Source organism: Procambarus clarkii, chromosome 31 (assembly GCF_040958095.1).
Source record: "Procambarus clarkii isolate CNS0578487 chromosome 31, FALCON_Pclarkii_2.0, whole genome shotgun sequence".
In the NCBI taxonomy this organism is placed as follows: Eukaryota; Metazoa; Arthropoda; class Malacostraca; order Decapoda; family Cambaridae; genus Procambarus; species Procambarus clarkii.
In genome coordinates, this window is record NC_091180.1 from 15,945,607 (window position 1) to 15,958,713 (window position 13,107).

Sequence of the window (13,107 nt, forward strand, 5' to 3'; positions counted from 1 at the left end):
CACACACACTAACCACTAGACAATGCACACACACTAACCACTAGACCATACACACACACTAACCACTAGACCATACACAGTCACTAACCACTAGACCATACACAGTCACTAACCACTAGACTATACACTCTCCCACAGTCACTAACCACTAGACAATGCACACACACTAACCACTAGACCATACACACACACTAACAACTAGACCATACACACACACTAACCACTAGACCATACACACACACTAACCACTAGACCATACAGGATCATACACTCATACACTACTGGCTGTCTGAGGGTCGTTAAGATGTTCCACAAATTAGGTGTCTCACTTTGCCTATAATTTCATAAAGTAATTGTGGGAGGTGAGCAGGTCAGGCTTCTCTGAGGGCTGGGGAGAGTGAGTGAGTGAGTGAGTGAGTGGGTGGGTGAGTGAGTGAGTGAGTGAGTGAGTGAGTGAGTGAGTGAGTGAGTGAGTGAGTGGGTGGGTGGGTGGGTGGGTGAGTGAGTGAGTGAGTGAGTGAGTGGGTGGGTGGGTGGGTGAGTGAGTGAGTGAGTGAGGGAGTGAGAGTGGTGGTACAAGTTCGAGAAGGAGAAAGAACGTTAGTGAAAGAGTTTCTTTCACCCTGATGCCCCTGTTACCTAGCAGTAAATAGGTACCTGGGAGTTAGACAGCTGCTATGGGCTGCTTCCTGGGGCGTGTGTGTGAAAAAAATTAGTTAGTAGTTAGTAACAGTTGAACACACACTTGTGTGTGTTCAACAGACGCCCCCCCCCCCCACACACACTCACACACACACACACACACACACCGGAGTTGATCCACTCGTTACTATTCGCCAGTTGTGTGTACTCATCAAATAGGTGATTACACACACTCTGGCGAACAGTAACGAGTGGAGTACCTCAAGGATCGGTACTGGAACCAGTTGTATTTCTCATATACGTGAACGACTTGTCTAAAGGAGTAGAGTCCTACATGTCGATGTTCGCGGATGACGCGAAATTAATGAGACGAGTTGTGACAGATGAGGATTGTAGGATCCTTCCAGATGACTTGAACAGGTTGCAGAGATGGTCAGAGAAATGGCTACTGGAGCTCAACACGAGCAAGTGTTCAACTCAATTGAGGAGATGAAGGAAAGTTCAAGTGGGTAACTTTCCCAAAGTCTTGGAAACTGTTTAATCTACCCACTGAAAATATATTTATTTTCCCTCTCTGAAAACTTTCTAAATCATCTCCACGAAAAAAAAAAAAATACGAATTTTGGCGTGTAAAATATCGAGTCTGTAGGCCTACCATCAGCCCCTCCCCCCCTCCCCCCTCCCCCTTATGGCACTAACTGCCATACAGTGCCGCTGTCAGGGTGCCACAGGCAGTAGTTGTCTCCGCTACCTTCTGAAATTTCAGGAACTCATGTCGTTACATCTCCAATTGCGGTCGTTAACGGGACTTACCGTCCAGTACTATAGAAGGAGGTGAGGGGGGGGGGTGACTGTTTGGTTCATCAGACTGTTACTATGAGGTGGGTTTTGTTAGGTGGTGGGGGGGGGGGGTGTTTCCCATAGTGGGGGTGTCAAGAGGGGGGGGGTAGAAGCACTACCAGGTAGATCATTGTAACTACTTGGTAGATATAATATACACATATAAACACACATACACACACACACACACACACACACACACACACACACACACACACACACACACACACACACACACACACACACACACACAACGTGGCTGTTGACCTCACAAAATGCATTCCAAAGAGCAAACACCAGGAGGCCGTGATAATAGAGCAAGTCTGGTATCAGTGTTACCACATAGTGGCCTGTGTATATGTACCACCGAGAGACTGGCCAGACACATACCAAAACATTGAGAGTTGTCAAACTTCAGGAAGGGCGGCCGCCCTAAGGAGCTAGAAGCTGTGACGTCACTGCCTCAGGCACCGGTGAGGTCATCTTGTCAAGTCACCCGTTGACGGTCAACGGAAATCGGTGACGCTTCAGTGACGTCACGACTCACGTCATCAGAATGAGCCTATCACCAACCTTAAACCAGAAGCCGGTAAAAATGCTTACACCTGATTGGTTTGTGAAACAAAGCTATGTATCCAGGCTTCGGCACGTTGTTTGATTTAATTTGCTGGCCAAAAAGCATATGAAACGACACCTCAAATGCCTATATACGCAATTTTCAAGATTTAACCCGCCATTTTTTTTTTAAATGGTCGCCATCTTGAATCTTAATTTGTTGCAGGAGGGGGGTAATTCTTATCTGAAATGACTCGTATAGTCATAAAGGAGACGTGTGGAAAGTGGCACTTTCTTATCGCAAATTGCCGCATTTTGTCTTTTCTCCTGTGAACACAGCCAATATGGCGGAGCTAAATTAATGTGTGTGTGTGTACACAGGAGCCGTCCTCAGACCACATCCCTTACCACCAGAAACCACATCCCTTCAAACCACCTGGATAATTATCAAGATATTTGTGATGATCTGAAGGCATATTACGGTTCCAGTAATAGTCGACATGTAAATTGGGACGTGAACCTTTGTTCTAAACAAAGATTATTCCCAAGTTATAACTTTATTGCATTATATATCGTTGGTTTAAAATATAAGTAGGGTATGCTGAAAAAGTTTTCTGTTAAGAATTGGGTTTTCTGTAAACGGAATTCTGTGGTACACTGAAATAGTTTTGGAATTCCATATTTTACATTATCGTCAATAATACACCATATTAACGTAATCAAATGTAATGAAACCTAACCTAACCTAATCAAACCTTAACGTAACCTAACCACGGATAGAGAGTAGACATAGGACGAATTATGTAATCGTTCTCAGTCCATTCCCGTGAGCATATTTCCTCCCTGAGGACAGTTACACATACACACAGAGACGCGGGGGGGGGGGGGGGGGGGGGGGGTGTCAGGAAGGCAGCTTACACCTCAGCTCTACTGACCGCCCACCGGGTAACTGACCCCACCAAGCAACACACACACTGCTCACATAATCACAATCATTTATATTCAAGCAACATAAGCTGATCCGGAGTAATTGATTCGCCAATAACCGAATCACGTAATCGGAACATTCCGGCAACGATTTCCTTCTATCCAATCCTTAATGGCCTCAATAACTCATATTTTGGAAGCCCTAATGACCCTACTGAATGAAGAGGAAGAAAAAAAGTCCATATTTTCCAAGATTCATTTTCAGCACTCGGACTCGGGTCTCATACCGGCAACCTTCACCTCCATGGGGAAATAAGCTGGATATCAATTATACAAAATACTGCGCCCATTAAGTTAAAGTGTAAGCTGATCCTTTGTATATCCCATAAACACATTTTGTTAATAATACAAATAATAATAATAATAATTTTATTATTATTGTTGGCGTCACTTAGTGAAAGTATAACGTGTTTTGGTCGCTTAATAAAGTTTCATGTCCACAAACCTCGTTGAAAGAAAATGTAGCAGTATGGAGAGAAAATTAGTGGTTTTAGGTATTGTATGTACTAGCTGTATCTATAAATCCATCATTATGTTTGTAAATCATTTATGTATGTACTTTTCCTAAATAAAAAAAATGAATTTGAATTTTATAGGCCCTTTTTCCCTTGCAGATGCGAGCTTAGAGCCGTGGAGCCGGAGGGTTGAGAGAGAGAACGGCGGCCGCGGCGGACGATCAATGGGTAACTGCGCTAGTTGGCTGTCTCTGGCTCTCCTCTTGCTCGCTTGTGAGTGCCTCATTTAACTTACCTAAACTTCTAGTCCTGTTAGGCTAGTTTACCCCCTATTATTGCCTATAAGTTAGGTTGTATATTAGGCATTACGTGTTGAAGCAAGTTATGCAAATTAAGTTATAATGGCTGTTTTGAGGTTGTTATTTTAGATTGGGCAACTCGGGACTATAGCAGCACTGACTATGGTGAGCCCCAAGAGGACATAGATTCTTTTGAGATTTACAAGGTTAATATAGCAATAATACCTGGTTAATCAACTTATAATATTCCCATTGTCAGGTGGACAGGAAGCCTCTGTGTATATGTATATATAATTTAGGCTTGTATCGAGGCCTTCCCCCCCCCCGCACCAAGGGTCAAACAACCCAAGCCTGCAACCCACAACAGTCACCTAACTCCCAGGTACCTATTTACTCCTAGGTGAACAGAGGCATTGGGAGACAAGAACATTACCAGTGTATTTCATATAGCAGTTATGGTACAGTATAAGATTCAGTATAAGTACAGTATAGTACAGTATAAGGCTTTGTTCTCGACACATTATCGGTGACCCCGGGTTCTACTCCTGGGTGGGGCAAAAATGGTTGGGCACTTTTCTTTTCACCTAGTGCCTCTGTTCACCTAGCAGTAACTTAGGTGCCCGGGAGTAGGCAACTGTTGCAGGGATGAACCTGTTGCACCTGGGGTAGGTGAGCTGTTTGACCTTGGAGAGGCCTCGATATAGGATATATATATATATATATATATATATATATATATTATATATATATATATATTATATATATATATATATATATATATATATATATATATATATATATATATATATATATATATATATATATATATATATATATATATATATATATATATACACAGGCATCCTGTTTTTGACAACGAAAATTGTTTTAACACATAATATCTCAACACATACACGCTCACACGCACGATCACACACACACACACACAGGTGTGTGTGTGTGTGTGTAGGGGGCCTCGTAGCCTGGTGGATAGCGCGCAGGACTCGTAATTCTGTGGTGCGGGTTCGATTCCCTCACGAGGCAGAAACAAATGGGCAAAAGTTTCTTTCACCCTAAGTGCCCCTGTTACCTAGCAGTAAATAGGTACCTGGGAGTTAGTCAGCTGTCACGGGTTGCTTCCTGGGGTGTGTGTGTGTGGTGTGGAAAAAAAAAAGAAAAAAGTAGTAAACAGTTGATTGACAGTTGAGAGGCGGGCCGAAAGAGCAAAGCTCAACCCCCGTAAAAACACAACTAGTAAACACACACACATGCACGATCACACACACACACACACACACACACACACACGATCACACATGCACGCACGCAAGCACACACAAACACACCTCTCTACTTGTAATCTCAAACTCCTCTAGTGGTGCCTAGTTAGATTGTTCCTCTCTTATCTCTGAAACTTCTTGCTCTAATGTGAAGACCTCCTGGAATTTATGTTTGAGTTCCTCGCACACTTCCTTGTCATATGCAGTGTGTGTGTGTGTGTGTGTGTGTGTGTGTGTGTGTGTGTGTGTGTGTGTGTGTGTGTGTGTGTGTGTGTGTGTGTGTGTGTGTGTGTGTGTGTATTCACCTAGTTTTGCTTGCGGGGGTTGAGCTCTGCTCTTTTAGCCCGCCACTCAACTGTCAATCAACTGTTTCTACTACTACTGCTTTTTTACACTGTGTGTGGGTGTGTGCAATGTGTTAATTACAGGGGCCAGTGGCTGACTGGACAGCATGCTGGACGCGTGATCCTGTGGTCCCGGGTTCGATTCCCGGCGCCGGCGAGAAACAATGGGCAGAGTTTCTTTTACCTTAATGCCCCTGTTACCTAGCAGTAAATAGGTACCTGGGAGTTAGTCAGCTGTCACGGGCTTCTTCCTGGGATGTGTGTGTGTCTGTGTGTGTGTGTGTGTGGTGTGGAAAAAAGTTAGTAACAGTTGATTGACAGTTGAGAGGCGGGCCGAAAAATCAGAGCTCAACCCCCACAAGCACAACTAGATGAATACAACTAGGTGAATACACTGCAAATGACAAGGAAGTGTGCGAGAAACTCAAACAGAAATTCCAGGAGGTCTTCACATTAGAGCAAGACGTTTCAGAGATAAGAGAGGGACTATCTAACTAAGCACCACTAGAGGAGTTTAAGATAACCAGTGGAGAGATAAGGAAGTATTTGTTTGAGTTGGATACGACAAAGTCCAGGACGGAATCTCATCATGGCTACTAAAAGAAGGAACAGAAGCACTGTGCCTTCCACTTTCAATGGTGCATAACATCAATGGTCACAGGTGAACTGCCAAAAATTTGGAAGACGGCTAATGTAGTCCCGATATACAAAAAGGGTGAGAGACAGGAGGCACTGAACTACAGGCCAGTGTCCCTAACCTGCATACCATGCAAGCTGATGGAGAAGATTATGCGAAAAAAAGTAGTAGAACATCTGGAGTGAAAGAACTTTGTAACACAGCATCAGCATGGGTTCAGGGATGGTAAATCTTGCCTCACAGGACTAACTGAATTCAATGACCAGGCAACAAAAATCAAGCAAGAAAGAGAAGGGTGGGCAGAGTGCATATTTTTGGATTGCCAAAAAGCCTTTGATACAGTACCACACAAGAGGCTAGTGAAAAAGCTGGAGATGCAGGCTGGAGTGAAAGGGAAGGTACTCCATTGGATAAAGGAGTACCTAAGCAACAGAAGACAGCGAGTCACTGTGATATGTGAGGTCTCAGAGGGGCGAGACATCACCACTGAAGTCCCGCAGGGGTCAGTCCTTGAACCTATTCTGTTTCTGATATATGTAAACGATCTCACAAAGGATATAGACTCGTTCCCAGTGGTTGGTGATGATGAAATAATTATGAGGAGGATCATTCCTACGAAAATAGCAAGAGGCTACAAAATGACCTGGACAAACTGAAGGAATGGTCCAACAAATGGCTACTAGAGTTCAATTCAAGTAAATGTAAGGTAATGGAGTTAGGTGGAGAGAACAGGAGGCCAGACACAGGATACCAAATGGGAGACGAAGTCCTCCACGAAACCGACAGAAAGATCTAGGAGTTGATATCACACCAAACCTGTCTCCTGAAGCCCACATCAAAAGAATGTCATCAGCGGCGTATACGAGGCTGGCTAACATCAGAACTGCCTTTAGAAACTTGTGTAAGGAGTCCTTTAGTACCTTGTATACCACATATGTAAGACCAGTCCTGGAGTATGCAGCCCCAGCCTGGAGCCCGTACCTTGCCAAACACAAGACGAAGCTGGAGAAGGTGTCTCCACCTTCTCCATATTTTCTTGGCTCTTCTACTATTAGACTAGTAGAAGAGCCAAGAGGCATGAACTACGAGGAAAGGTTGTGCGAATTGTACCTCAGGTCGCTGGAAGACAGAAGAGTTCGAGAAGAAATGATCACCACATACAAGATTCTCAGGAAAATTGACAGGGTAGATAAAGGCAGACTATTTAACACGGGTGGTACGCGCACACGGGGACACAGGGGGACACCGAGTACCCAGATGAACCATAGAGACATTAGAAAACAACTTTGTCTGTGTTATCTTGAGGATATCTTGAGATGATTTCGGGGCTTAGCGTCCCCGCGGCCCGGCCCTCGACCAGGCCTCCTTTTTGTTACACACTCCCCAGGAAGCAGCCCGTAGCAGCTGTCTAACTCCCAGGTACCTATTTACTGCTAGGTGAACAAGCGCATCAGGGTGAAAGAAACTCTGCCCATTTGTTTCCGCCTCCACCGGGGATCGAACCCGGAACCTCAGGACTGCGAATCCTGAGCCCTGTCCACTCAGTTGTCAGGCCCCTGTCAGAGTAGTTAGTAAATGGAATGTATTAGGCAGTGATGTGGTGGAGGCTGACTCCATACACAGCTTCAAGTGTAGATATGATAGAGCCCAGTAGGCTCAGGAACCTGTACACCTGTTGATTGACGGTTGAGAGGCGGGACCAAAGAGCGAAGCTAGACTCCTGCGAGCCCAATTAGGTGAGAACAATTAAGTGAGCACACAAACAAATGGGCAGGGTTTTCTTTCACGTGATGCGTCTGTTCACCTAGAAGTAAATAGATAGCTGTTGTGGGCTGTATCCTGGCGATGTGTATGTGTGTGTTAGAGAAATATATAGCACATATGGCAGACAAAATATGTCCGGAGTCAGTATATTAGACACCTGACGGCTAGAAAAACGGGGTTCAAGAGCTAATAGGTGAACACAGAACACAACTGGGTGAACACACAGCACAACTGGGTGAACACACAGAACACAACTGGGTGAACACAGAACACAACTGGGTGAACACAGAACACAACTGGGTGAACACACAGCACAACTGGGTGAACACACAGAACACAACTGGGTGAACACACAGCACAACTGGGTGAACACACAGCACAACTGGGTGAACACAGAACACAACTGGGTGAACACAGAACACAACTGGGTGAACACACAGCACAACTGGGTGAACACACAGAACACAACTGGGTGAACACAGAACACAACTGGGTGAACACACAGCACAACTGGGTGAACACACAGAACACAGCTGGGTGAACACAGAACACAACTGGGTGAACACAGAACACAACTGGGTGAACACAGAACACAACTGGGTGAACACAGAACACAACTGGGTGAACACAGAACACAACTGGGTGAACACAGAACACAACTGGGTGAACACAGAACACAACTGGGTGAACACAGAACACAACTGTGTGAACACACAGAACACAACTGTGTGAACACACAGAACACAACTGTGTGAACACACAGAACACAACTGTGTGAACACACAGAACACAACTGTGTGAACACACAGAACACAACTGTGTGAACACACATAACACAGCTGGGTGAACACATAACACAACTGGGTGAACACATAACACAGCTGGGTGAACACAGAACACAACTGGGTGAACACATAACACAACTGTGTGAACACACATAACACAGCTGGGTGAACACAGAACACAACTGTGTGAACACACAGAACACAACTGTGTGAACACACAGAACACAACTGTGTGAACACACATAACACAGCTGGGTGAACACAGAACACAACTGGGTGAACACATAACACAGCTGGGTGAACACAGAACACAACTGGGTGAACACATAACACAGCTGGGTGAACACAGAACACAACTGGGTGAACACATAACACAGCTGGGTGAACACAGAACACAACTGGGTGAACACAGAGGCAACAGGAGGACAATTACCAGTTCAAACAGAGGGAGGAAGGTGGCGAGTCTGATGAAGGTAATAGAGCAGTCTGCCCTTTGTGGCGGGCGTGCCCAACCACTCCCGCTAACCACGCCCACACCCACCCATAATTGAGAGGCGGTGTGTACTGTGGCAGGTGTATAGCTGCCTCCTCCGTGTGTATATACACTCACAGTTTACGGTATAGTCCTCAACTGTGTTCACCACTACAGTAAACTTGCAACCTGCTCAGTAAACCTTTGTGGCGACTTTAATAACTCTCCAGAGGTTGGAAACCTTATCTTGAGATGGTTTCGGGGCTTAGCGTCCCCGCGGCCCGGTCCTCGACCAGGCCTCCTCGTTGGCGGACTGGTCAACCAGGCTGTTGCACCAAACATGCTTCAAGACCACGTGGGTACAAGTCCACGTGGCAATATTTTTACAGGTGATGCAACTAATTAGGTTGTGGAGGGTGCGGGGACTTGTGCAGTGTTGCAGGAAGATGTGGAGGAAGTTGATCTCCCTGCAGGTGGGGCGGGATGCTGCCTGCAGATCACGGGGATGAAGGTGCCACGGATGGTGGTGACGGGTGAGAGCATCCAACTCTCCTGCTCCTTCAGGCTAGACGGTGCTCAACTCTACACACTCACCTGGTGGAAGGATAGTCACATCTTCTACAAGTTCAACCCCAAGAGGAGTCCGCCTTCTGTGGTCTTTCCCCTGCCTGGCATCACTGTTGATGTGAGTCTCAGTATCTCTTATGTCTCTCTCATGTCTCCTCTAGTTTTAAGAATTTTGATTATTTTTTTTTTGTAAGACGTTTGGTCCGAGGTTGGAATGTATACAAGTCTTAACACACCTGCCTTGAATTTGATGATGTTTGACTCATGTCTCAGATCTTAACACTACTGGCTAGAGTTGCAAGATGTTGGAAACTAGTTTTAGCATGTCTTAAGTCTTAAGATGAGTAACAAGCTTTAGGACGTCTACCTGTAGTCCGCCTCACGTACTCCTGAGTGAAGTGTGTCTACACAAGTGTGTCAACATCAGGGCTGAGACACTTCAACTTGGAACACACTCACAGACTTCATAAAAGATAATGTTTCATCCCGACTTGAACCCTTATAACGTCGACTTGGTAATGGGTCAACACGTTTAGAAGTATGTTCACCTTTTAACGTATCTGATGAGTGCGTTTGGTTGACATTGAGTCATTATTCAACACCTGAGAGAGAGCTAATTAGCGTTATTTTTGTACGCAGTACAGCAAGGCAGTGTGTTTATGTGAGCTGTTGTGTGTAGCAATGTGTATCCAGCGCGTGTAACGTGTGACCTGTGTCCCCAGGACAGGGTGTCGAGTCTGTACCAGGTGACACTGTCACACGTCGACCACAGAGCCTCGGGGACGCTGAGGTGTGAGGTGCTGAGCGACTCTCCAAGCTTCGAGCAGGACACCATGGACGCGAACATCACCGTCATAGGTACTCCTTCAAACACCCTTCATGCATGTCACGCTACCAGCTCCCAGTCTTCCTGTCACGTCCTCTCCTGTCAGGTCCAGTCTTCCCAGTCAGTCTGGCCATTAGTGACAACTGTGCTCTCAGTCTGTGAGCTGCCTCTCACGCTGCACTTGCGGGATATATATGTTTATTCTGTTCGTAATTGTGTATTCGTGCCTCAGTTTTTTTTCTGAGACGGTTGTGTGTGTACTGGGAGGAGAATGGTAAATAGTTTAGTTACTGCTTGAATTATTCTTACTTAGATGTTATGTCAAGAAGTTCTTTAGTTACTGCTGGAGTAATTCTCGTTTTTTGTTTCCCCTGCAACAGCTAAGCCGGTCCGGGGTCCCAGCATCACAGGGCTGCGGGGATCCTACACTGCTGGACGTCTCCTCCTCCTTAACTGCACCTGTCCCTTTTCCTACCCTCCAACCTCTCTCACCTGGCACATCAACGGTCACCAGGTGAGTCAATGTAGCACCTTTGGGTGCAGACTTTACTTAACGCAGCTATGTCACGTTAGTTGTCAAGTGTTGCCCACTTGGTGGGCGTTATGTTGTAGTATAATACGATGAATTAATGTGACATCAACTTATTTTTGGGCTTAGGGATGAAGTACTGCGTGGGGCTGGAACACATGTGCAGACTCAGTCACATGTGCAGCAGGTGTACACGTGTACGTCACCTGCATACTGACCAACTAGGGAATGTTTTGTTCTGGACATAATGTATACTAAACCTGTAGTGTGTATGACCCGAGAAGCTGCATATACATCTCTTAATGTGTATTCTTCCCGGGGTATTACAGGTATCATAGTGCCGTGTTGGGCTTAAGGTCTAACAACCTTAGGAGGGTTGTTAAGGCCACTCAAGTCCTTGTTAAGTGATCACCAAGAATACGTCAGACCCAGACCAGGGGGGGAAAGACCGTTTCGTCTTACGAATTTCTTTTTTAACTTAGCGAAGATTTCAAAGGTCGCACAGTATGTTGTATTATGCGTTGTATACATTGTATTATGTATACAATACAGAGGTAAACTCAGGACAAAGGTAAACGCTCTGTAATTCTTTTAGCGCTACCGCTCACAGGATGAGTATAGGGTGCACAATAAACTAGCCGCCTCTCGCAGCAACACTCACCAATAATATATATATATATACAACGGTACCTCGCTTGGTGAATATTTACACCACAATGGTACTTATATGTGCTGGTTATAGCCCCGCTCCTGTGCCAGGTAAGTCCACTACGGGGTCGCCATAGCCCGTGCTACTCGCAACTTTGTGTTCCGAGTAGCTGACTGTAAAACATCCAACAACTTATATGTGAGAGTCGTTCATCCCTGCAGGCGTCGAGAGAGACGGTGGTGGTGTACCCTGGGGTCCCTGACGGCCAGGGGCGCGAGGCCTCCTGGTCTGGTCTCCACATGTGGCTACGGCGTGAGCACTTCCAGCAGGGCGGCGTCCTGGTCCTCCGGTGCACAGCTTCCATCCTCACTGTGTACAGGAAGTCCTCCGAGGTCACCGTCACGGACTCCAGCTACGTGGGTAGTCCTCCGCCTGAGGGCGCCTCCACGGCAGGTCAGTCACTGCGTTACAACGTATACAAAGACTACAAAAGTAAAGTTTTGCTTGTGTGTGGTTGGTGGTGGTGGGTTGTTCCTGCGGGTGTAGCTTCACCTCCACGAACTGTTGCAGGTGAAGGGTGGTGTGTGGGGCCCGCGGTGCCTTTGTTGATGCTACTCCAGTTTAGTCACGCTGTCACCTGAGGGCGCCTTCTGCCACCTCTCCTGAGGGCGTCTTCTGCCATCTCTATGACTCACCTGAGAGCGCCTCCTCCCACCTCTGTGACTCACCTGAGGGCGTCTGCTGCCACCTCTGTGAGTCACCTGAGAGCGCCTCCTGCCACCTGTGACTCACCTGAGGGCGTCTGCTGCCACCTCTGTGACTCACCTGAGAGCGCCTCCTGCCACCTGTGACTCACCTGAGGGCGCCTCGTGCCACCTCTGTGAGTCGGTCTGCAGCAAGTGTTGTATATATAATGACGCCCACAGGATGACTTTTATCTTGGTGGTGAGAGTGAAGTCAAGTTTCGTACCACAAAGTGGTTCTCTTTGTGAGCCCCTTGTGAGCCTAAGTGTGGTTGTGAGTGTGTAAGGCCCTCACAAGACCTTACTAACCAGCCACAAAGAATACCTTAGAATAACACGGGGCCATACGCAAAGAAATTGGGTATACACTTTTCGGTCAATATATCTCTCTCATTTGGACCTATAACTAAAAAAAAATGATACAACAAATGTGTAAAATGTATGAACTTGAAGCAAAAATATCCACCTGTCTGAATTATATATGTAACATACAATGATATATGCACCTGCCCCTAATTATTGGATTATAATTATTATAATTATATTTTATACAAATGTTTCCATTGATCATCAAAATTACCTTAATTCAGAACATGCACTCAAGGGATGCCACAATTAAGAAGATATCAAACAAATTTGAAATTATAGTGAATGTACCCAATAACCTCCACTCTCCATGACCTATACCATAAAACCCGGTTATATAAACTTTATATATATAAAATATATATAT

General features: G+C 45.7%; 1 protein-coding gene across 3 annotated transcripts in view; it reads left to right on the forward strand.

Annotated features, from left to right (window-relative positions):
- LOC123758639 (uncharacterized) overlaps positions 1–13,107 on the forward strand; it is a 63,988-nt gene extending 50,881 nt beyond the window's left edge. For all 3 annotated transcript variants that reach the window (XM_069334375.1, XM_069334376.1, XM_045743160.2), the window contains exons 3-8: positions 3,639–3,752; positions 9,534–9,745; positions 10,350–10,485; positions 10,834–10,967; positions 11,853–12,084; positions 12,202–13,107. In XM_069334375.1, coding sequence (XP_069190476.1) covers positions 3,704–3,752; positions 9,534–9,745; positions 10,350–10,485; positions 10,834–10,967; positions 11,853–12,084; positions 12,202–12,272 — 834 coding nt within the window. In that variant the 5' untranslated portion in view covers positions 3,639–3,703 and the 3' untranslated portion in view covers positions 12,273–13,107. The remainder of the gene's footprint in view (positions 1–3,638; positions 3,753–9,533; positions 9,746–10,349; positions 10,486–10,833; positions 10,968–11,852; positions 12,085–12,201) is intronic.